This window comes from Schistocerca serialis, chromosome 9 (genome assembly GCF_023864345.2).
Source record: "Schistocerca serialis cubense isolate TAMUIC-IGC-003099 chromosome 9, iqSchSeri2.2, whole genome shotgun sequence".
NCBI lineage: Eukaryota > Metazoa > Arthropoda > Insecta > Orthoptera > Acrididae > Schistocerca > Schistocerca serialis.
This window is the reverse complement of record NC_064646.1, coordinates 15,134,185-15,156,610: the sequence shown is the minus strand read 5'-3', so window position 1 is coordinate 15,156,610 and position 22,426 is coordinate 15,134,185. Positions and strand designations below refer to the sequence as shown.

The window sequence follows — 22,426 nt, the reverse complement described above, 5'->3', positions numbered from 1 at the left end:
ATTGTAGAATTTAACTAAAATTTACTTTGCTTCACTCTTTCATTCAAAAACTACCTGCAGACACCCATCTTCATCCATCCTGACCAGGCTCCAATTTTATGCCTGAACAAACTGACATCAGAACTTGAGACAACAATCTTTTGGTCTTAAGAGAGACCGCTAAAAGTTTGGCTCATATGTAATACTGTTTGGTCAGTGGAAAATTTGTCACCAGGCTGCTGCTATTGTTTCGCTGCACTATATCAGCACATATCACTCTGAACTTCGAGCAAAGCCCACTTCACCACACTGCTTGAAAGCAGTGTGCCATCCAGGTACACATGAACTTACCGCAGACTAGCCAGCACCTGCCTGTGAAATGCAAAGTGCATGAGCCTGCTGCCTGCCACTGTACACACTGCTGGCCACACTGTACACACCACTGGGCATGCTGTTTGCTGCCATTCAGTCATGTGACCCACCTGCTGCCAGTATCGTGTTGCCCACTATTGTGCCACCAATGAAGTCTAACAGGCTATGCTCAGCAGTGTGTCCATCACTGGTTGTTCTTGGCCACAGTTGGGCAATGCCCATTCATTCTCATGGACAGCTAGTTTGTCATACTCACATAAAATGTGTGACGATTTGGTAGGGGAAGTCAGCCTGCAGGCTACGTCTCGGGGACTGTGCCTCTGTCGAGGCCTTTGTGAGACCTTCACCACACTCGACAAAGGAATTCACATTGCTGCAGATATGCCATCCCCAGGTGGACAGACAAATTGGGAGCTATTTTTAGAATGGAAGTGGTGAAAGCTTTCAAAATGTAGGTATGATGGTTAGTGGTCTTCATATGGACAGAGTTAAGAATGGAGCCATCAGAGAAATGGAGGTCAACATCTAGAAAGATGGCATGCTAGGCTGAGGACCAGTTGAAGTGGACAGAGGAAAACCTGGAAAGGTTGTGGAGGAATGACAATAGGATGTCTTTGTCCTGGGTTCAGATAATGAAAATACGATCACCAAACCTGAAACAGACAAGAGGATTGGGGGTCTTGGGAGGCTATAAAGGTTTCCTCTAGATGGCCGACAAACAGGCCAGCACAGGAAAGTGGCATGTGGGTGCCTATTGTTGTATTACATATTTGTTTAAATCATCTTCCCTTCAAAAGTATGTAGTTGTGTGTGAGGATGCAACTGGTGTGGTTTACAATGAATGAAGTCATGGTTTTGGGCTCAAAAGGACTTTGGGGGTGGTAGTGTTTGAGTATAGCTAGGCTAGGGAAGTGCAATAGTAACAGTAGGGATCCATGTGGTAATGTTTGGGGATGGTCAAGAATCTGTGACGGAAGTAGTCTGTATCTTTGATGTAAGAGGCTAGGCTACAAGCAACTGGTTGGCTGTGCTGGTTAACAAGAGTGGCGATTTTTTTCAGTGTGGACACAGTAAACAGTTACAATGGGGTGCCCAGGATTACTGAGTTTCTTGATTTTGGAAAGAATGCAGAATGTAGGTGTGTGTGTGTGTGTGTGTGTGTGTGTGTGTGTGTGTGTGTGTGTGTGTGTGTGTGTGTGTGTGTGTGGAGGGGGGGGGGGGCACTGAGATAAGGAGGGAAGTGGATTCAGGGAAGAGAGTCTGGAATGGGTCTAATAATCTGGGTAGGAATTTGAGGTTATGTTGGACCTCTGGGATGGGATCACTATGGTAGAGCTTGTAGGTAGAGGAGTGACAGTTGGCCTTCATTTAAAGAATAAATTTCTGAGAATGTTCATTTGGAGTATAACACTATAAGGAAGAAAAGCATTTGAGATGTGGTGTTACAGAAGGATGCTAAAAATTATATAGACCCATACGATAAGAAATGAGTAGTTTCTCTGCAGAATTGGCATGAAAAGAAATATGTGAATAACTGAGAATGAGATGAGACAGGAAGATAATATATGTTAATATATCAGCAAATAACTACCATGGCACTCGAGGTCATGATAGAGAGACCAAAAACTTACAAGTAAGACAGAGACTCGAATAAATAGAACAATAACTGAGGACACTGGGTACTACTCTTAGATGGAGGGATTGGTACAGGAGAGGCAAGCTGCATCAAATCAGTCAGAAGACTGGTAGGAAAGAAAGTATATGCTACTTAAGAAACAAAAATTACATAGTACCCACAATATTTCAATACTCACACTGTATTATAATAATATAAAATTTTAATCAACATAAAATAACAGAATCTGCCACCATTTTTTTGTGAAATCCATCCTCCTCCATACAAAGAAAATACATTCAACCTACCTGAGAAATTGTGTTTCCTCAGTCATTTCGTCAAAACTTGATCTGGCCTCAGGATGACGCAACAGTGATTTTGGGGTCATCAAAATGAGGGGCTTGCGGAACGGAAGGGCTATCTGCCGGCGCAGAATGTGGAAATAGTTGGCTGGTGTTGAGCAGTTTGCTACCTATTACAGACCAAGTAGATTCTAGTTTTACATTTAAGGTCTGACACATTATAAACACACAGATAAAAGCTGGAGAATCAAAGAACATTTACAATAGTACGATTTATTTACTGCATTGAGACTCAAACCAGGAGCCTCCAATTTTGCTGGCAACGTGGTAACAACTGCATTATTCATTTGTGCCTTATGGAGCAACTCAGTTTCACCTCGTTACTTATGTTCTGGGATCCGAAGCCAAGAGCTGGACCGATACATAGTTTTTTTTAACCTGTCACCGAATATTCACTGCAGATTACATTTTCCTAAAGAGCAGAAGATTTTTAATTTGTACTATTATCTTTTCAATATCCACAGCTGTACTTTGCGAGCCACCACAATGTGGCCCATAGTGTATCAGAATCAGTGGTCCATAGCGTACCAGAGCCATTTTCCCTGTTCTTATTCCATTTACAGGTGGTATGTGGGAAGGAGAGCCTGTCAAAACCCTTCAGTATGAACTCACATTTCTCTAATAATAGTCTTGTGATCATTACGCAATATGTATGCTGGAGGATGTAGGATATTTCTTGAATTGTTTTGGAATACGAGCTCTCAGAACTTTGAGAGTAAGGCTCTCAAGGGACACACAATGCCTTTCTCATAGTGTCTCCCACTGCTGTTTAACAAGCTTCCCCATAAATTCAGCTAATTTAATTTGGTGATGGTTCTACATCAATGAATCATACTCAAGAATAGGTAAGCAACCTTGAGCACAAATGACAATTTCTAACAATTTAACCTACACATCCAAGTTTTACACCTATCTTCCCCACAGCTAAATTTATTTTGGCATCCACTTTAAATCATATCAGACTAATACTTCCCAGATACTTAAGTTGTGAATGATTCTAGTGACTAATCACCTGCCAGATAATCAAACAACATTTTATCTATTCATTATTTATGCACTTGATGATATGTATGTTCACAGGCAAATGCAAATCTTTACACTAGTTACCGATCATCTACAAGTCTTTCTGCCTTTCAAAACAAGTTTCTAAAGATGTCACCACAATGTACACAACCGCATAGCCTGCAAACAGCATCATAACACCACAGACTATCTGCACAGTCATTTTATATGTATTGTGAACAGAAGTGACCCTATGCCACATAGTACATTATCATTATCACTAAACATTATTTTCATCTTATAATATCTTATAATAACTGGTTTCCTGGTCTACCATCTCACTTGTTATGATAATTTCTTCCAAACAATGTTGAAGTTTACCTTTACAAGAGGGAAAGAGTATAATGTCTCTCTCTCTCTCTCTCTCTCTCTCTCTCACACACACACACACACACACACAAAACATAGGTGGTTTAAATGTTAAAACATGATCCATTAAAACGTATTTCTTTTCATTTTGTTCCACTTTGTGAATCTGAAAACTACAGCTACTGAACATAATTCCCTCAATGCTGCAAAGTCATACTGTTTTGATGAAATCTGATGGAAGCTGTATCCTTTAACTTATCCAGATAAAGGATTCCTATATCTGTAGAATTAAAGGTCAGACATCTTCACAAGGGCATTCAAGCTTAAAGAAGATGACAAAGGAAAACTTTCAACAGGATCATAACAAATTAACAAACATAGATTGCATGTGAAAAATAAGCATAAATGCTATATAAATTGTGTGTGGGCAGAATTAGTTTGATATTTTTTCAACATGACATTTATAAAACAAGAAACTTTGTTATGTTTCTGGGAGATACAAGATCTGAAACTGTTACCTACCTCAAAAACCTATTACAAGTTAAAGCAAAGATAACTATGTTTGCGGTTATCACAAAAGAGAAACATTTAGCATGTAGAAAATTTAGAGTTGGTAACTACATTACATATCCTCATATTTCTTTCACATCGAATTATATTCCAAACAATTCAACAATGATCATATAAAACTATATTGTAGCTGTATAGCCTTGATAATTCTGGTTATACTTACAATCCAGTTGATATCGTGTAACTGTCGCACAGCAAACTCTTCACTCTCTGGTGGGAAATAGTCAGGGTCATCAGAAGACATCTGCAGGAATCTCTCTAGACGAGCACTAGAATGCTCAGGACCCTGAAAGAAATATAAAACATTTAACTAGATACATTTCAACAGCAAATAGATAAAAGTGAATGATTCTGGTTAAAACCCAAAAATACTTTAATCTTTGAGTTAAAATACAACAATAATTTCAAAATTGTATAATTATAACTTTTTACACACTTCATGTCTTCATGATTAGCCCCAGCTATTTTGAGAATTAAAAAAAAATCAAATGAACGCACTCCACAAAAAGATTGTTATTACTGATACATGCAGTAAATTTCCTGACGTATTTATTCCCTTAACAGATCTGCATGAAAAACTTGTCTTATCAGTTACTGCATACTTTTTGCTGTCACGTGTACTTGCAGTTGTGCTCCTTGAATTTAATTTTGCTAACTAATACTTTGTAGATTCAGGAGGGGGCAGTTTATCTGTGTTCTGTTTTTCCTTTTGTACATCTAATACTCTTGCGCTGTCGTCCATGGTGCTCCATACATTGTTGCACTCTATGTATGGGTACTTGTCCTGCTACAAATGAGCCCATTTTCTCTCTCAAGGTACTTGCCACAGTTATACGATCCTGCACAGTTGAGTGAACCAATATGTCTGCATACTCTGGCATCAGTCACATAGGATTCCTGAGATCTCTCCAGAACCCATTTCTTCCATGTTCATCTACACCTAAACCTACACCTCCATCTACGTACTACTCTATAAATCACACTTAACTGCCTGGCAAAAGGTTCATCAAATCACTTTCACAATAATTCTCCATTATTCCACTCTTTAACAGTACATGGAAAAAATGAAGTTCTATATATTTCTGAGCAAGTAGGTCAGTATCAACAAACTGTTTTTGCATTCTGAGAAGAAAGTTGGTGATTGAAATTTCATGACAATATCTGGCCAAAATGAGAAACTTCTTTGTTTTAATGATGTCTACCCCCAAATCCTGTATCATGTCCACGACACTCTCTCCCCTATTTCTCTATAATACAAAACCTGCTGCCCTTCTTTGGACTTTCTCGATGCGCTCTGCGAGCTATGCTGGCTCATTTCACCATCAACAGCATTTTTTTTATTATGATTTAGAAGCTGCTGGGCTCTGATATCACTATTTTCCAGCCCTTTCAAGATTTTTTGAGCGCCTGTTAGTTATAAGACCCGAGCAAGGTTTTTTTTTTTTTATTATTATTATTATTATTATTATATTCCTTCCTGGAAGAAATTTTAGCTTCCTTCCTGTATTTCTCTTTTAGCGAAGCTTATTTCCTAGGGCATAATAACTTACTGGAAACTCTCTATAGGTGCCATCATGGCTAAACCATAACTTAACTTGTAGTATAATCCAGGCACTTATCTTCTTTGTTGTTGACAGCACTTACTAAGTTGCTGGGAGAATGTTCCATGTCTGTGCCTTCTCGCTGCATGGGCCTGGCTTGCTTACGACCATGTTAATAGCTCTCGAGCATTTCCTACTGTGGCTCGCTGTTTGTTTGCACTTGCACATCCTGGCTGTCTCGGCTCAAGCTGAGTATCTTATGCTATCTGATTTGCACTGAAAATGAAAGTTTGCTGTTGGCAAAAAGGCCTTTGATTAACTGGCTTTGCACAGAAGTTTTTCCTTTAATACAAATTGTAACCTTGTTCTAAGTTTACTGTACATCTTTTGAAACTGAACTTTTGTGGGTCTGCCTAATGTTTTGGAGAGAATTATCTAGAACTGTTTAATTATTTTAATTGGGTGGTTTATGTAAAATCATTTAATTCAAAAATTTTAGAAGGCCAATACTGTTCAGGTCTTATTTCTTGAATTTGTTTGAGATGATTATTATTGCAATTGAATAGCTGTCTTTCTTACCATTTTGAATGCCTTCATATTTGTAATGTCAAATCAACTTTAATTTTCTTAACTGTTTTTCAAAGGGGACCTGTTATTACCCAAAGAATAGTTATGTTGTTTTTGTTCAAGGGTAATTATGTTAGTTGAAGAGGTCTAGTCCTCCTATGACATTTCCCTGATCCTGGTAATTCACGATTACACTCTGTAGATCCTATCTGGTAAGGATTCCACACTGTGCAGCTTTCACCAAAAGACGATAAACAAACAAAGTTTAGGCAGTCTCTACTAGATCCGTTGCATCTTCTGAGTGTTCTGCTAAAATATGCAATCTTTGCTTTACCTTATCCTCAACATTTTAGATGTGTTGTCCTCAGTTTAAGTTGTTCGTAATTGTAATTCCTAGGTATTTAGTTGACTTTACAGCCTTTAAATTTGATTGATTTATTGTGTAACAGAAGTTTAATTGATTCTTTTCAGTGCTCATGTGGATGGCCTCACACTTCTCATTAATGGGTCAACTGCCAACTTTGTACCATACAGGCATCTTTTTTAAATTGTTTTGCAATTTGTTTTGATCTTCGGATGACTTTACTAGACGATAAATGACAACATCATCTGCAAACAATCTAAGACGGCTGCTTTTACTGTCTCCTAAATTGTTTATAAAGATAAGGAACAGCAGAGAACCTGTAACACTATCTTGGGGAACAACAGAAATCAATTCGGTTTTACTTTATGACTTTCGGTCAATTACTACGAACTGCAACCTGTCTGACGAAATCACGAATCTACTCGCACACAATCTGCTTCCAAGTTACTTTTGAGATACGGTGTTGAAAGTCTTCTGGAAATCTACAAATAAATACAGTATCAACCTGAAATCCCTTGTCGATAGCACTCAATACTTTGTGTGGGTGAAGAACTAGTTGTGTTTCATGAGAATGATGTTTTCTAAATCCATGTTGACTGTGTCAATAGATCATTGTCTTCTAGGTAATTCATAATGTTCAATCACAATACGTTTCAAAATCCTGCTGCATATCGCTGTTAATGATATTGTCCTGTAAATTAGTGGATTACTCCTATTGCCTTTCTCGAATATATTGGTGTGACCTGTGCAACTTTTCAATCTTTGGACATGGATCTTTCATTGAGTGAGCACCTGTATATGATAAGTATGCAGCTGCTGCATCAGCTTACTCTGAAAGGAACCTAACTGGTACAAAGCTATTGTTAAGTGATTTAAGTTGCTTCTCTACTCTGAGGATATCTGCTTCTAAGTTCCTCATGTTGGAAGCTGTTTTCGATTTGAATTCTGGAATATTTACTTCATCTTGTTCGGTGAAGGAATTTCAGAGGGCTGTGTTTAGCAACTCTGCTTTAGCAACACTGTCATCAATATTATTTTCATTATTATCGTGCACAGAAGGCACTTGATTGTGTTTTGCAGCTAGCACACTTTACATACAACCAAAATATCTCTGGATTTTCCTCCAGGTTTTGAAACAAAGTTTCACGCTCCTGTAAAAGATCGTTAATCTTGGAAAATTTGACACTTTTTTTGCTGTTTCTGCAACAGTATTCTGACCTGTTTTGTGTACCATGGAATGTTTGCATGACAGTCGTGGTATCCTGACCAACATACGCAACAACATCGTGGAATAATGAACTGCAGTCTAAATAGACGATGATCCTGCTGCTGTCGAAATACAACATACGCTGGAAGTCACTTCTCACTAACACAAATGTCTCCGAAACAACCAACATTCAATGCAATGTCTCAACTTTGCACAGTTGTACTGAAATGGAAATCATTTGCAGATCGAAGTATGTGGTACATTTTTTTTGCCCATTTTTACATTTTTCATGATGTCGGAATTTTGATAGGCAACACTGTATGACATTTACATTTCAAACATGCAGCATTAATGAAAAATCTACACAAAATACCAAAAAATTCTGACTGGGACTGATTAGAATATATTTACTAATTTAAACAAGCACTGATGGTCTTTTTTTTAAAAAAAAAAAAGAAATGGAGGCAATATGTCTCCAGATTCTTGTACAATTTACTTCCCTCAGATAGACTGCTGAGAGAGAAAATTCATGAAGACAAAAAAAGTGAAGAAAATTGCATTACCTCTGTGTGCCAATATTTGTGTAAAGCTATTTCAATTGTATAAAACACTATCTGCACTAACTGGGATGACAAAAGTTTTTGGAAAGGTTATTTAGAAGTTTATGTGCAAAAATTGGAGCAGAGAAAGACAAACTGTTCTTATTATTAACAGATTCTCTCCATAATCAAAGGTAAACTTATTTCTTAGAAGCAGTAATGTAGTGGGCTTTCCTGGTAATGGCAGAAATCACCTGTACCTGAGAAAATTGACATAACGCATTCTGTGAAAGCAAAATACTCAATTTCATCCTTCAACAAAAAACAAGGAACGACAATGCATATTTGAAAAAAAAAATCATGTGTATGTTTGTTGCTGTTTGTAATGACGTGACTCCAGATACTGTGTGTAACTGTTTTCTAAATTCTGGCTGCAGTACGCAACGATATACACATTTTAACTTTTTCTTCCATTTCAAAAGCATGGGTAACTATTCCTCCTACCCCTTTTCTTTCTACCTGAAAATTTCAGAATTTGAAGAACATCATTATCTGACGGAATGGATACACTTGTTTCTCTCAGATTATTTTTATCCTTTGACACTTTCTCACCTATTTTACCCTTGTTTATATTTTATGTACATCTATTGCTTCAGCTTGTCCAAACATTTAGGCAGCTCACAATCACCCAGGGTGAAACCACCTATATGTATTATCACAAAAGTTTTCATGTATTCAGAATTGGTTAACAAACTGAATGACCAGGACCAAGTTACTGAAACTTCACTCAAGACTTCCCAAGAACTGCTTTGTTCCTCCCTGCATTCCGCCCATATTACTGTATCAAACTTAGACCTTGTCACCTTCCTTCCTCCATCACACGATCTGTGTGCTCATTGCAGGCAAGTTCTGGGCTGTGCAGTTTACAATCACTGTTTACTAAAATTGCATGTCTCCTGCGTGAAATTTTACCTGAGACAGTCTCATTTAAAAGAGCACCCAGGTATCATCACAGAAAATGAGTTACAATCAAAACTTAAAGAACCCATTAGTCACAGCAGGTACCATAGTGGTTAGTATAGGATATTCTTGGTTTGGCATCACAACTATTTTAGCATTATCTCGATCACCAAGTCTCCAAGACCTTGCCAGCAACTTTTATTTTACGGTATCATAATATAAACTTCTCGTCTCCCTGGGGACCTACCCCATCCCCCTCCCGGCCGCTTTCACTGCACAGAACCGGGAGGACACTCCCTCACCCCCCTCTCCTTCACACGCCTTCCGCATTCCTCATGCCAGACCCTCTTGTCACCGCCAACCACGACCCGCAAACATCGGTCGGCAGCCTCCTCGGGCAATCAACACCTGAACGCACCAAGCTGCATATTGCACATGCAAATGTCCAGTCTCTGCCAGCTAACTTCGACGAGTTCAAATATATATTTCAAACTGCTGATATACACGTAATACTTTTGTCAGAGACTTGGCTCAAACCAAGTATTCCTACAACTTTCGTAAACCTAGATGGCTATATCTTTCTCAGGCACGACAGATGCAACAGACGAGGGGGCGGAGTAGGGGCCTACATACGCTCTGATTTGTCACCTACAGTACTACACACATCCAACAACAATGTAGATAAACAAGTGGAATATATGTTCAGAGAGATCAAATCACTTAACAGAAAGTGCTTAGTATGTGTCCTTTACAAACCACCTAAAGTAGGTGGGTTCGCCCGCTTCGAAACTGCCCTCTCTAGTCTCGAATCGTCATATGAACATGTAATTATAGCAGGTGACTCTAACATTAATTTTCTGTGCAATAGTCCTTCCACTGGGAAATTTAAGAGGATGCTTTCTTCCTCAAATATGACGCTACTTCAGCTGGCACCTACTCATCACACGACTACCAGTCACACTTTCATAGATATATTCGCAACGAAATCTCCGAACAGAATAATCCGCACCTCTCAAATATCTGCGCCTGGCATCTCTGCCCATGACATCATTTCCGTGACGTATTCACTAGAATGCCCTAGAAAGAAACAAAAACTGTCTACATACTGAGACCTCAAACGCATAAATTTGCCTGAACTCAAAACCGAGGCACAAGAAATAGTTTGGGGGATGACCTCCACTCCCCTCATGGACATAAACAACAGACTCCAGGATTTCACTAACAAAATTACTCAACTATATGACAAATATGCTCCAATAAAGACCAGAAAAGTAAAAAGGCAACCTGCACCTTGGCTGACTGATGAAGTAAAACAGCTCATGAGTCTCAGAGATGCTGCACATCGAGCATACAAGATACACCCTACACCTGAAAATCATGCTGTATACAAGCAGAAACGAAACAAAGTCAGTCAAGCGGTGAGAAACGCTAAGCTCAGACATGCCCGTACATTAGCTGACAATAGATGTAGACCAGCTATCCCGTGGAAAAATCTCCGTAGTCTCGGTTTAGGCAACATAAAAGTTGCAGAAAATCCCATGGTCCCAGCTGAAGAACTAAACTGATTCTTCACATTACCTAAAACCAAAATTGATCCGCAAAAAAAACAGAGAATCATTGATTACTTCATGGGGATAAACGACTGTAGCAAAGAAAAATTCTATCCACAGCACGTCACTTGCAGTACTGTCAAGAAAGCCATAATGCGGATTAGATCAGCATCTACTGGACATGATGGTATCACTATCCAGATGGTAAAACTTATTATTGACCAACTACTGCCCTCTATAACAGACATTTTCAACGATTCATTAATCACAAGTGTTTTCCCTGAGGCCTGGAAACTGGGACAAATTAAGCCACTGCCTAAAAAGGACCCTCTGACTACCGCCCCATCTGCCTTCTTCCTGCACTATCAAAGGCCTTAGAATATATAGTTCATGACCAGCTCACCAACTACCTAACTACTAACAACCTACTAGACGAATACCAATCAGGTTTCCGTAAACATCGAAGCACAACATCCGCTCTGATAAAGATGACAGATGACCTGAAACTTGCCATGGACAGACAAGAAGGGACTATCATTTGCTTCTTAGATTTCAGCAAAGCATTTGATACTGTCGACTTCGACATCTTACTAGCCAAACTTAGCGGTCTAAATTTCTCACCAAGCACAGTGCAATGGTTTCGCTCATACATGACGTCTCGTCAGCAACGCGTCCTGTCTGGGAATATAAAATCACAATGGCGTTCCCCAAGGCTCAGTATTAGGCCCTATACTCTTCTCTCTTTATGTCAATGATGTGTCATCGGTCCTGACCTATTGCAAATATTACATGTATGCTGATGACCTTCAGTTGTATCTATGTGCAAAACCAAGCAATCTCAAGAAAGCTATTGAAAATTTCAATACTGACCTCGATGCACTGTCAAAATGGGCACAGGACTTAGGTCTAAAACTAAACCCATCTAAAACCCAAGCGGTACTTGTTGCTCACTTAAGCTCATTAGCCCAAAACATCGGGAATCTGTACCACCTCTTATCCTAAATGGAACAAATACTAACTTCTCTCCCTCAGCAAAGAGTTTGGGAGTAATAATAGATGAAAATCTAAATTGGACAGAGCACGTAACTGCAGTGTGCAAAAAAGCATCAGCATCCCTTCATGTCCCACAAAAATATAAAAAACTCTTCTCTTTCGATCTGAAAAAGAAATTAGTACAAACGCTTATACTCCCAATCATTGACTACAGCGATATTATCCTACAAGCCCTCTCTCAGGAAAATTCCCGACGTCTAGAACTGGTCACGAATGCCTGCGTCCGATATATCTGTGACGTTCGACTTTTTGATCACATTTCACCAGCATATGCAAAATTGTCCTGGCTGCGTGCAGATAAACGCAGAGATTTCCATACACTCTGTCTCATCTACTGCCTTATACATGTACACTGTCCCTCATATCTCTCCTCGTCCCTAACGCTCATGTCGGAACAACATGACAGAAACACACATTCCCATTACAATAAAATCCTCTCCGTTCCACTCCATCGCTCAGTCACCTTCTCCAAGTCCTTTACAGTAACGGGAACCCGACTCTGGAATAACCTCCCTCGTTATGTTAGAGAACTTAAAAACATGACCGGCTTAAAAAAACAGTTAATGACGTATCTACTTAAGCAACAATAATGCCTTCCTCTGTACATGAGTGCACTTCACCTCATTACTTCCCTCTTTCCCCCTCCTTAAATCTCCCTTACCCAAAACTCGCTATACTAGTAAACATCTACTTTACACACCAAGATATTAATGTACATCTGCACAAACCTTCATTACTATTGCCAATCTTTCTCATGTTTGTCATAGCATTTACTTTATTAGGTCTTAGTCATGTTTATCATTATTATTTGATTCTTTGTTTTCCTGTTATTATTATTGCTTTTATCATAATCTGTCTGTATAGCACCTGTTGTAAAAATACTTCCGCATTTACTTTATTAGGTCTTAGTCACTACTCTTTATTCATATTGTCACTAGAGTAAGCTAATTTTCTCATTTGAACTATGTTCATGATGTAACTCTGATGTGTGAAATGCTGCATGTGTGAAACACTGGTCCGATGTAAGAGAGGGCCTGATGGCCCTAATCTGATCAGGTTAAATAAATAAATATAAACTTCTTGTCCTGTGCTTAAGTACTTAAATGTTCCTTCTTTCATCACCCCCCCCCCCCCCCCCTCCCTCTCCCCTACCCCTCATTTTGAACTATGTTATATCGTTAACTTCCAGTACTTAGTCAAATAGTGGTAAGATTATTGCTGCAGAGGGTAGCTTTGCCTTCAGATAGATGATAGGTATCCCACTGGGCAAAGAAACAAAGCTACATTTCCCTCAAATACAGCTGTTAAATACAGAAATGAGAGCCGTGTTTTCAGCAAGCAAGGGCCCTGTAAAAACACCTTTGGCAGAGCAGGTTCCATTCTGTGGCTAATTTATATTCCAAATACTCTAAATGCACAACATCAAGTCATTGAACAGTGCTGTACAGAAACTTTTGCCTCAAGTTCTATTTAGATGGTAACCAATTTGAAAGTATGAAAATATTCATTTGTTTACTATACATTTTTACAATTTGTAATTCAAGAGTGTCAATTAGTATGCTGAACAAACACTTGAAAAAAATGTAGACTGACTCGCACAAAAGGGGAAGATAATACACCATAATTAAACAGAAGAAGCAATTGTGTAGTTCACCCAAGAAGCCACTAGACAAGGCTGTAGGCCAGAGAACATTTTACCCCTTCCAGAAAACATTTTTCTTTTTCTTTTTCAGTTCATTTCTGAAACTTATTTTTCTCAATTATCATTAAACAATAACTTATACATACCATCCCTTCAAGTCCATGGGGTAGCAACATCACCAGACCAGACTGCCGCACCCACTTGGCCTGGCCTGAAGATATAAACTGGTCGATGATGCATTGTGCTGTATTGTTGAAATCTCCAAATTGGGCTTCCCAGCAAACCAATGCATTTGGATTTGTCATAGAATATCCCAGTTCAAAGCCTGAAATTATGTATTTTATTATACAGGGCAAAGGCCAGTGAAGATGGAGGTTATAATAAAAGAACTGAATCTGTAATTATGCTACTACTGAACTTGAAATGAATCTACGCTGATTACATAGGAGCAGCATGCGAATTCTTTTCTCAATAACTGATGCTGCTCAATGAGTGACGTACAAATCTTTCAGCAGTTTTTTTTAACTATAGAGAAGATTAGGGTTACAAATTCCCACAGGATCATCATCATCATCATCATCATCATAAATGTTAGTCACACCAATCATTTGACATAAATTTAAAGCTATTAACTTACCCAACACTCCAAACTCCGACAAAGAGCTATTGCAAACAATATAAGGACCCTGATCAGGGTAAATGTGACACAGAGGTCTGTATGTAGCTTTATCAACTTTCTGGTGGTGAAGTACATGGTGTCTGTGACTGTAAAGTAAAAGAAAGGACAAAATGAATGAAAGGAACATCAATTTTATGGAAGGTATTGGTACTACTACTATCATTACTCTCATTACCACCACCACCACCACCACCACCACCACCACCACCACCACAACAACAACAACAACAACAACAGTGGTAGAATTAAATCATCCGCATTTAAGGAAGTTCTTAGAGAGATACCTGAGAACTTAAGCAGAAAATCCTGGTAATATATGTTTGGAACATTAATTTACAATACGTTACCAATTTTTGAGGGAGATATACCAGGGGGACTCTAGCAGAACAGTATGATGATAAATTTTTGGAATATTCATTTACAATATGTTATTAATTTTGGAGACAGACAGCTGGGTGGAACATTCCAAAAATGTATTATTGGCAAACAAAGCTAAACACACTAAAGAAGCCTGGAAAGAGCAACTAAGAAAAAACATCTTTGCAGAATTGCAAAGATTACAACTCACATCCACATGAGGCAATTAACTAAAAAGAACATATCTTAAACTAGGTGGATAATAAATCACATTTTTTAGATATTTTTGTACGTTACTGGACATCTACCATTCTCTGACTTCATCTCCTACCAAGGGCACAAATATCAAACAATTAAGGTCATTTTGATGTTCCAGGTCAAGGCAGCCAACTATTTAGTATCAAAAGTCCAAACGAATAACAGCCTCTCCAACTGAAGGGTGGAATGACAATTTTCTAATGTGGAACAAGTATCTGTAACAATCCAGCAAAAGTCTGCATCTCATGAATTACACCAACACAACGTCCTTGTTTCAATTTTCAAACAATGGAAAATCCAAGATAGACTGCAATAATATTAAGAGAAGGAAAGTTGCTACTCACCATATAGCGGAGACTCTGAGTCGCACATAGGCACAACAAAAAAAAGACACTCACAATTATAGCTTTCGGGCATTAAGGCCTTCGTCAACAATAGATACACACACACCCCCATGCAAACACAACCCTCACGCACAACTTCAGTCTCACGCAACTGCAACCACACTGCGAGCAGCATTACCAGTGCACGATGGGAGTTGCGACTGGGTGGTGGTAAGGAGGAGGCTGGGGCAGATAGGGGGAGGGATAGTACTGTGGGGGTGGCGGACAGTGTGCTGCATGTTAGACGGGGGGCAGGGAAGAGGTGGGGAGGGGGGGACGGGGGAAGTAGCGGAAAAGGAGAAAAATAAAAGGGCTGATTGTGGCGGTGGAATGACGGCTGTGTAGTACTGGAATGGGAACAGGGAAGGGGCTGGACTAATGTCTGTCCGCCACCCCCATCATACTATCCCTCCCCTTCCCCACCTCAACCTTCTCCTTACCCCAACCCAGTCGCCACTCACATCATGCACTGGTGCTGCTGCTCGCAGTGTTTTTTGAGTTGCCTGAGACTGCAGTTGTGTGTGTGAGTTGCGTTTGTGTGAGTGCACATATGCGCGCGTTTGTGTGTATGTTGTTCAGAAAGGCCTTAATGGCTGAAAGCTATAGTTATGAGAGTTTTTCTGTTGTGCCTATCCGCGACTCAGCATATCCGCTATATAGTGAGTAGCTACTTTCCTTCTCCTAATATTGTCACATTCCAACCTCTTTTCATTTTGAAGTTCCCAATGTAACTATAGGTGGATGAAAAATAAATGCAGCAAACATTCCAAAAATCAATAAATCAGGACAAGGCGAATCCCATTTGCTTTCAGGATATATTTAACTGTAATGTCTGAGGTGAAGTTGCATACCTGAATGTGCCTCTCTCCACATCTTGTCCACTCAAGCGTACATGGATTCCTTCCTTCAGCAGTGAACCAAAAGCCATTGCTTCACCAAGAGCCCAGTCAACTGTTCTTGACTCCACCATTTCCATTCGTGCTTTCAATATACGTTCCAAACCTAAACAAAGCATAATAAATATTAATGCAATGATTACTATTTTGCCAACAGCAACAAATTAAAATAAAAAGGCTGTGAAAACTACAAGACATACAAAAACAGCATCAGTGGATAGAGCCTCTCCAAACTCTCATTTACAATATGTTATTAGTTTTGGAGCACCATTTGTGATGCAGCAAATGTCAATATGTGCATACAATTCACTGAAGTCACTGCTGCTGTGGTATCCAGGAGAGCACAATGAAAGCAGCCTGCTTTGGAAAACTTCGATGGGTTGCCTATCAGCATGGGAGGTGCATGTTCATTCAAGGCAACAATACAGAGCAGTTGATTTGTCTACTTGTTCTGATACACCTGCCTACCAGTGGTGAGTTCTCCAACAAAACCACAGCGCATATGACAAATCTAAACTTTTAGAAACTGAGGTACTTATTAATAACCCCATATATTTATTTGGTAAATTCGCATTTGATTACACATTTTGAGCTTATCATCCATTACATCACTACAGTTAAATTAGTCACAGAACAAACTGAACACAAACTAGAAATCAGTCTTAAATCACATGCAAAATTGAATGAGTAATTACTCAGGACCTGACAGAAGTTCAATGAGGCACATCACACTTTCGTTTCTTTCATTTAGATCGGAAAGTATAATGATTCTGCTTGCACACCAGGAGTAACATTAGCCAGCACAGACATCAATTCATATGGTGGGAGGAGCAAGGGGGTGGGGGGGTTCAAAGCTGAACACCCGTTGCTGAAAGAGGTGAGGCCTTGTAGTGTGAGTGCTGTCAACACTGACAGAGGAACGTATGGAGCCAAAGCATTGAACCTATATTACTGACAATAAGAATTTCTTTGCTGCATGTAAACTGATTGTGAATTGGTCATGTAGAAAATCCTCTGATGAATGAACTTTAACCACGTATGTTTTTTCTAAGTGTTTTGTACTTCAAGTAAGAAATGCACAAATGTACACGAACATTATAAAAAGACTGGAACACGAGCAATGACGTATGAACTTTTACAGTTGTAACTGAATCTAGAAAGGGAGTCTGTCACTGCCACACCATCATGTCTATAATGCACACATAGCAAGTATTGTGTGACATCATAGTGAGAACTGCTTGTTTATTGTTGTGCTATAATTTGCAGAAATAATCCAAGGGACATGAAGTTAAGGATGGGGCTGCACCAAGGTTAATTTTGGAATGATAATGAACCATGGACCTTGCCGTTGGTGGGGAGGCTTGCGTGCCTCAGCGATACAGATGGCTGTATCGTAGGTGCAACCACAAAGGAGCGGTATCTGTTGAGAGGCCAGACAAACATGTGGTTCCTGAAGAGGGGCAACAGCCTTTTCAGTAGTTGCAGGGGCAACAGTCTGGATGATTGACTGATCTGGCCTTGTAACATTAACCAAAACGGCCTTGCTGTGCTGGTACTGAGAACGGCTGAAAGCAAGGGGAAACTACAGCCATAATTTTTCCCGAGGAAATGCAGCTTTACTGTATGATTAAATGATGATTGCGTCCTCTTGGGTAAAATATTCCGGAGGTAAAATAGTCCCCCATTCGGATCACTGGGCGGGGACTACTCAAGAGGACGTCGTTATCAGGAGAAAGAAAACTGGCGTTCTACGGATCAGAGCGTGGAATGTCAGATCCCTTAATCGGGCAGGTAGGTTAGAAAATTTAAAAAGGGAAATGGATAGGTTAAAGTTAGATATAGTGGGAATTAGTGAAGTTCGGGGGCAGGAGGAACAAGACTTTTGGTCAGGTGATTACAGGGTTATAAATACAAAATCAAATAGGGGTAATGCAGGAGTAGGTTTAATAATGAATAAAAAATAGGAGTGCGGGTTAGCTACTACAAACAGCATAGTGAATGCATTATTGTGGCCAAGATAGACACAAAGCCCATGCCTACTACAGTAGTACAAGTTTGTACGCCAACTAGCTCTGCAGATGATGAAGAAATAGATGAAATGTATGACGAGATAAAAGAAATTATTCAGGTAGTGAAGGGAGATAAAAATTTAATAGTCATGGGTGACTGGAATTCGTCAGTAGGAAAAGGGAGAGAAGGAAACATAGTGGGTGAATATGGATTGGGGGGAAGAAATGAAAGAGGAAGCCGCCTTGTAGAATTTTGCACAGAGCATGACTTAATCATAGCTAACACTTGGTTCAAGAATCATAGAAGAAGGTTGTATACCTGGAAGAATCCTGGAGATACTAAAAGGTATCAGATAGATTATATAATGGTAAGACAGAGATTTAGGAACCAGGTTTTAAATTGTAAGACATTTCCAGGGGCAGATGTGGATTCTGACCACAATCTATTGGTTATGAACTGCAGATTGAAACTGAAGAAACTGCAAAAAGGTGGGAATTTAAAGAGATGGGACCTAGATAAACTGAAAGAACCAGAGGTTGTAGAGAGTTTCAGGGAGAGCATAAGGGAACAATTGACAGGAATGGGGGAAAGAAATACAGTAGAAGAAGAATGGGTAGCTCTGAGGGATGAAGTAGTGAAGGCAGCAGACGATCAAGTAGGTAAAAAGACGAGGGCTAATAGAAATCCTTGGGTAACAGAAGAAATATTGAATTTAATTGATGAAAGGAGAAAATATAAAAATGCAGTAAATGAAGCAGGCAAAAAGGAATACAAACGTCTCAAAAATGAGATCGACAGGAAGTGCAAAATGGCTAAGCAGGGATGGCTAGAAGACAAATGTAAGGATGTAGAGCTTTGTCTCACTAGGGGTAAGATAGGTACTGCCTACAGGAAAATTAAAGACACATTTGGAGAGAAGAGAACCACTTGTATGAATATCAAGAACTCAGATGGCAACCCAGTTCTAAGCAAAGAAGGGAAGGCAGAAAGGTGGAAGGAGTATATGGAAGGAGTATATAGAGAGTTTATACAAGGGCGATGTGCTTGAGGGCAATATTATGGAAATGGAAGAGGATGTAGATGAAGACGAAATGGGAGATAAGATACTGCGTGAAGAGTTTGACAGAGCACTGAAAGACCTGAGTCGAAACAAGGCCCCGGGAGTAGACAACATTCCATTAGAACTACTGATGGGCTTGGGAGTGCCAGTCCTGACAAAACTCTACCATCTGGTGAGCAAGATGTATGAGACAGGCGAAATACCCTCAGACTTCAAGAAGAATATAATAATTCCAATCCCAAAGAAAGCAGATGTTGACAGATGTGAAAATTACCGAACTATCAGTTTAATAAGTCACAGCTGCAAAATACTAACGCGAATTCTTTACAGACGAATGGAAAAGCTGGTAGAAGCCGACCTCGGGGAAGATCAGTTTGGATTCCGTAGAAATGTTGGAACACGTGAGGCAATACTAACCTTACGACTTATCTTAGAAGAAAGACTAAGAAAAGGCAAACCTACATTTCTAGCATTTGTAGACTTAGAGAAAGCTTTTGACAATGTTAACTGGAATACTCTCTTTCAAATTCTGAAGGTGGCAGGGGTAAAATACAGGGAGCGAAAGGCTATTTACAATTTGTACAGAAACCAGATGGCAGTTGTAAGAGTCGAGGGGCATGAAAGGGAAGCAGTGGTTGGGAAAGGAGTGAGACAGGGTTGTAGCCTCTCCCCGATGTTATTCAATCTGTATATTGAGCAAGCAGTAAAGGAAACAAAAAAAAAAAAAAAATTCGGAGTAGGTATTAAAATTCATGGAGAAGAAGTAAAAACTTTGAGGTTCGCCGATGACATTGTAATTCTGTCAGAGACAGCAAAGGACTTGGAAGAGCACTTGAACGGAATGGCCAGTGTCTTGAAAGGAGGCTATAAGATGAACATCAACAAAAGCAAAACGAGGATAATGAAATGTAGTCAAATTAAATCGGGTGATGCTGAGGGAATTAGATTAAGAAATGAGACACTTAAAGTAGTAAAGGAGTTTTGTTATTTAGGGAGTAAAATAACTGATGATGGTCGAAGTAGAGAGGATATAACATGTAGACTGGCAATGGCAAGGAAATCGTTTCTGAAGAAGAGAAATTTGTTAACGTCGAGTATAGATTTAAGTGTCAGGAAGTCGTTTCTGAAAGTATTTGTATGGAGTGTAGCCATGTATGGAAGTGAAACATGGACGATAACTAGTTTGGACAAGAAGAGAATAGAAGTTTTCGAAATGTGGTGCTACAGAAGAATGCTGAAGATAAGGTGGGTAGATCATGTAACTAATGAGGTGGTATTGAATAGGGTTGGGGAGAAGAGAAGTTTGTGGCACAACTTGACTTGAAGAAGGGATCGGTTGGTAGGACATGTTTTGAGGCATCAAGGGATCACAAATTTAGCACTGGAGGGCAGCGTGGAGGGTAAAAATCGTAGAGGGAGACCAAGAGATGAATACACTAAGCAGATTCAGAAGGATGTAGGTTGCAGTAGGTACTGGGAGATGAAGAAGCTTGCACAGGATAGAGCAGCATGGAGAGCTGCATCAAACCAGTCTCAGGACTGAAGACCACAACAACAACAATGTTAATTAGGTGTCTCCAGGACAACTTCCACACAATACCAGATTGTACAAAAGATTAATAAGAGACTTAAGTGTGGCTTTAAGTAATGAGCCGGTTGTCTTCTAAAATCTGTCGACTAGTGAGGAATTTTGCAAAGTAGACATGCTTTAACAAACGCAGCCCCAACTAACCACGAAAATCACTATAGGCATCAAAAAGTTTTTTCTTATTTTGAACTATTACAACAGTCTATCACCATCATACTTGTGCTCTCAGACAAACAATCCATGTTTAAAAGTTGAACCAATATGTTCAACTTCTTGTTAAGCTGCCCATCGAACATTTAACATTTCCATTAAATGATGAGTGGTCTTCCTTTTAATAACAGCATTGTATCAAAAGCAGAATTAATTTGAGAATACTATAAAATTTTGAGACCGAACTTTTGATCAGTACACCTTCCAGACAAAAAACTTTTAGTACTGCTACTACCCCCCCCCCCCCCCCCCAAACACACACACAGCACAGTTGTCCTAACTTTTGGAACTATTAGTTCCTTCCTCAAGAAAGAAAAAGTGATATCTTGGGCAATGTTATACAGGAAGGGCACATCATTCAGACCCAGAATGAAAGGGAGCAAATTACTGGTCCGTCTCATCCCTCATCCTATAGTCACAGTGAGCCACCCTCCCATCAATTTTTTCCAACCTATCCCTCTTTCCTCTTCAAGTAGTACCTAACATTTGTGAAAGGTAGGATAATTTTTTTCTACTCTGACCTTGCTAAGACCATCTCAGCTATTTCCTCAAGGTAACATCTTGAGAGAGAGAGAGAGAGAGAGAGAGAGAGAGAGAGAGAGAGAGAGAGAGAGAGACAGAGAGAGAGTTATTGAATAATTTAATACAAACCTCTATGTATTTCAAATTCTGCAGCATTTGGTGGTGGTGATGACATTTTCTTGCCAATGTGAACCAGGGTGTCCTCCTTGACACCAGTTGGAGATACTTTCAGTGGATCTTTGCCTTCAAAGAAACCAGACCATGGAGAATCAAGCCAGTCCTTATACTTTATGTGTGTCTCTTTTCTCGCATTTTCCAAAGCATCTTCACATATTTTCTCATATTTGTCACGAACATCCTGGAAATAAAGTTTACCTTGTTTAACGTAAATACCATGATAATCTTGTAATATCTTTTTTGTCTGTTTACTCTTTAAAGCCAATGGTTGTCATCTGTTGAATCTTTATCCAGGAATTTCACAGTGCAGTAGTGTAGCAGCTAACAATGTAGTAGAACTGGACAGATTGAAAGAATCTACTCACCAAGCAGTGGCAGGAGAAACTGCATACAAAAGTTAAGGAAATGTGCAACCTTCTGGAGCCAGTGGCCCCTTCTTCTGACAGATAGGTTGAAGGGGATGGAAGAAGGATGAAGGGAAGAGACTGGCAAGGTTTATGGAATGAGGAGAGTTCAGAAAAGTTGGCCTGTATCCTGCGTCAGGTTGGACTTAGTGGATGGGATGAGAAGGAAAGACTGATTGTTGGATGTCGC

The 22,426-nt window shown here is 39.5% G+C and overlaps 1 protein-coding gene across 5 annotated transcripts in view; it reads right to left on the bottom strand.

Annotated features, from left to right (window-relative positions):
- LOC126419295 (2-oxoglutarate dehydrogenase complex component E1-like) overlaps nt 1–22,426 on the bottom strand; it is a 135,005-nt gene that overhangs the window by 52,906 nt on the left and 59,673 nt on the right. For all 5 annotated transcript variants that reach the window (XM_050086464.1, XM_050086463.1, XM_050086467.1 and 2 more), the window contains 6 exons: nt 21,785–22,013; nt 16,221–16,371; nt 14,330–14,457; nt 13,839–14,017; nt 4,433–4,555; nt 2,275–2,438 (listed from right to left, as the gene is read on the bottom strand). In XM_050086464.1, coding sequence (XP_049942421.1) covers nt 2,275–2,438; nt 4,433–4,555; nt 13,839–14,017; nt 14,330–14,457; nt 16,221–16,371; nt 21,785–22,013 — 974 coding nt within the window. The remainder of the gene's footprint in view (nt 1–2,274; nt 2,439–4,432; nt 4,556–13,838; nt 14,018–14,329; nt 14,458–16,220; nt 16,372–21,784; nt 22,014–22,426) is intronic.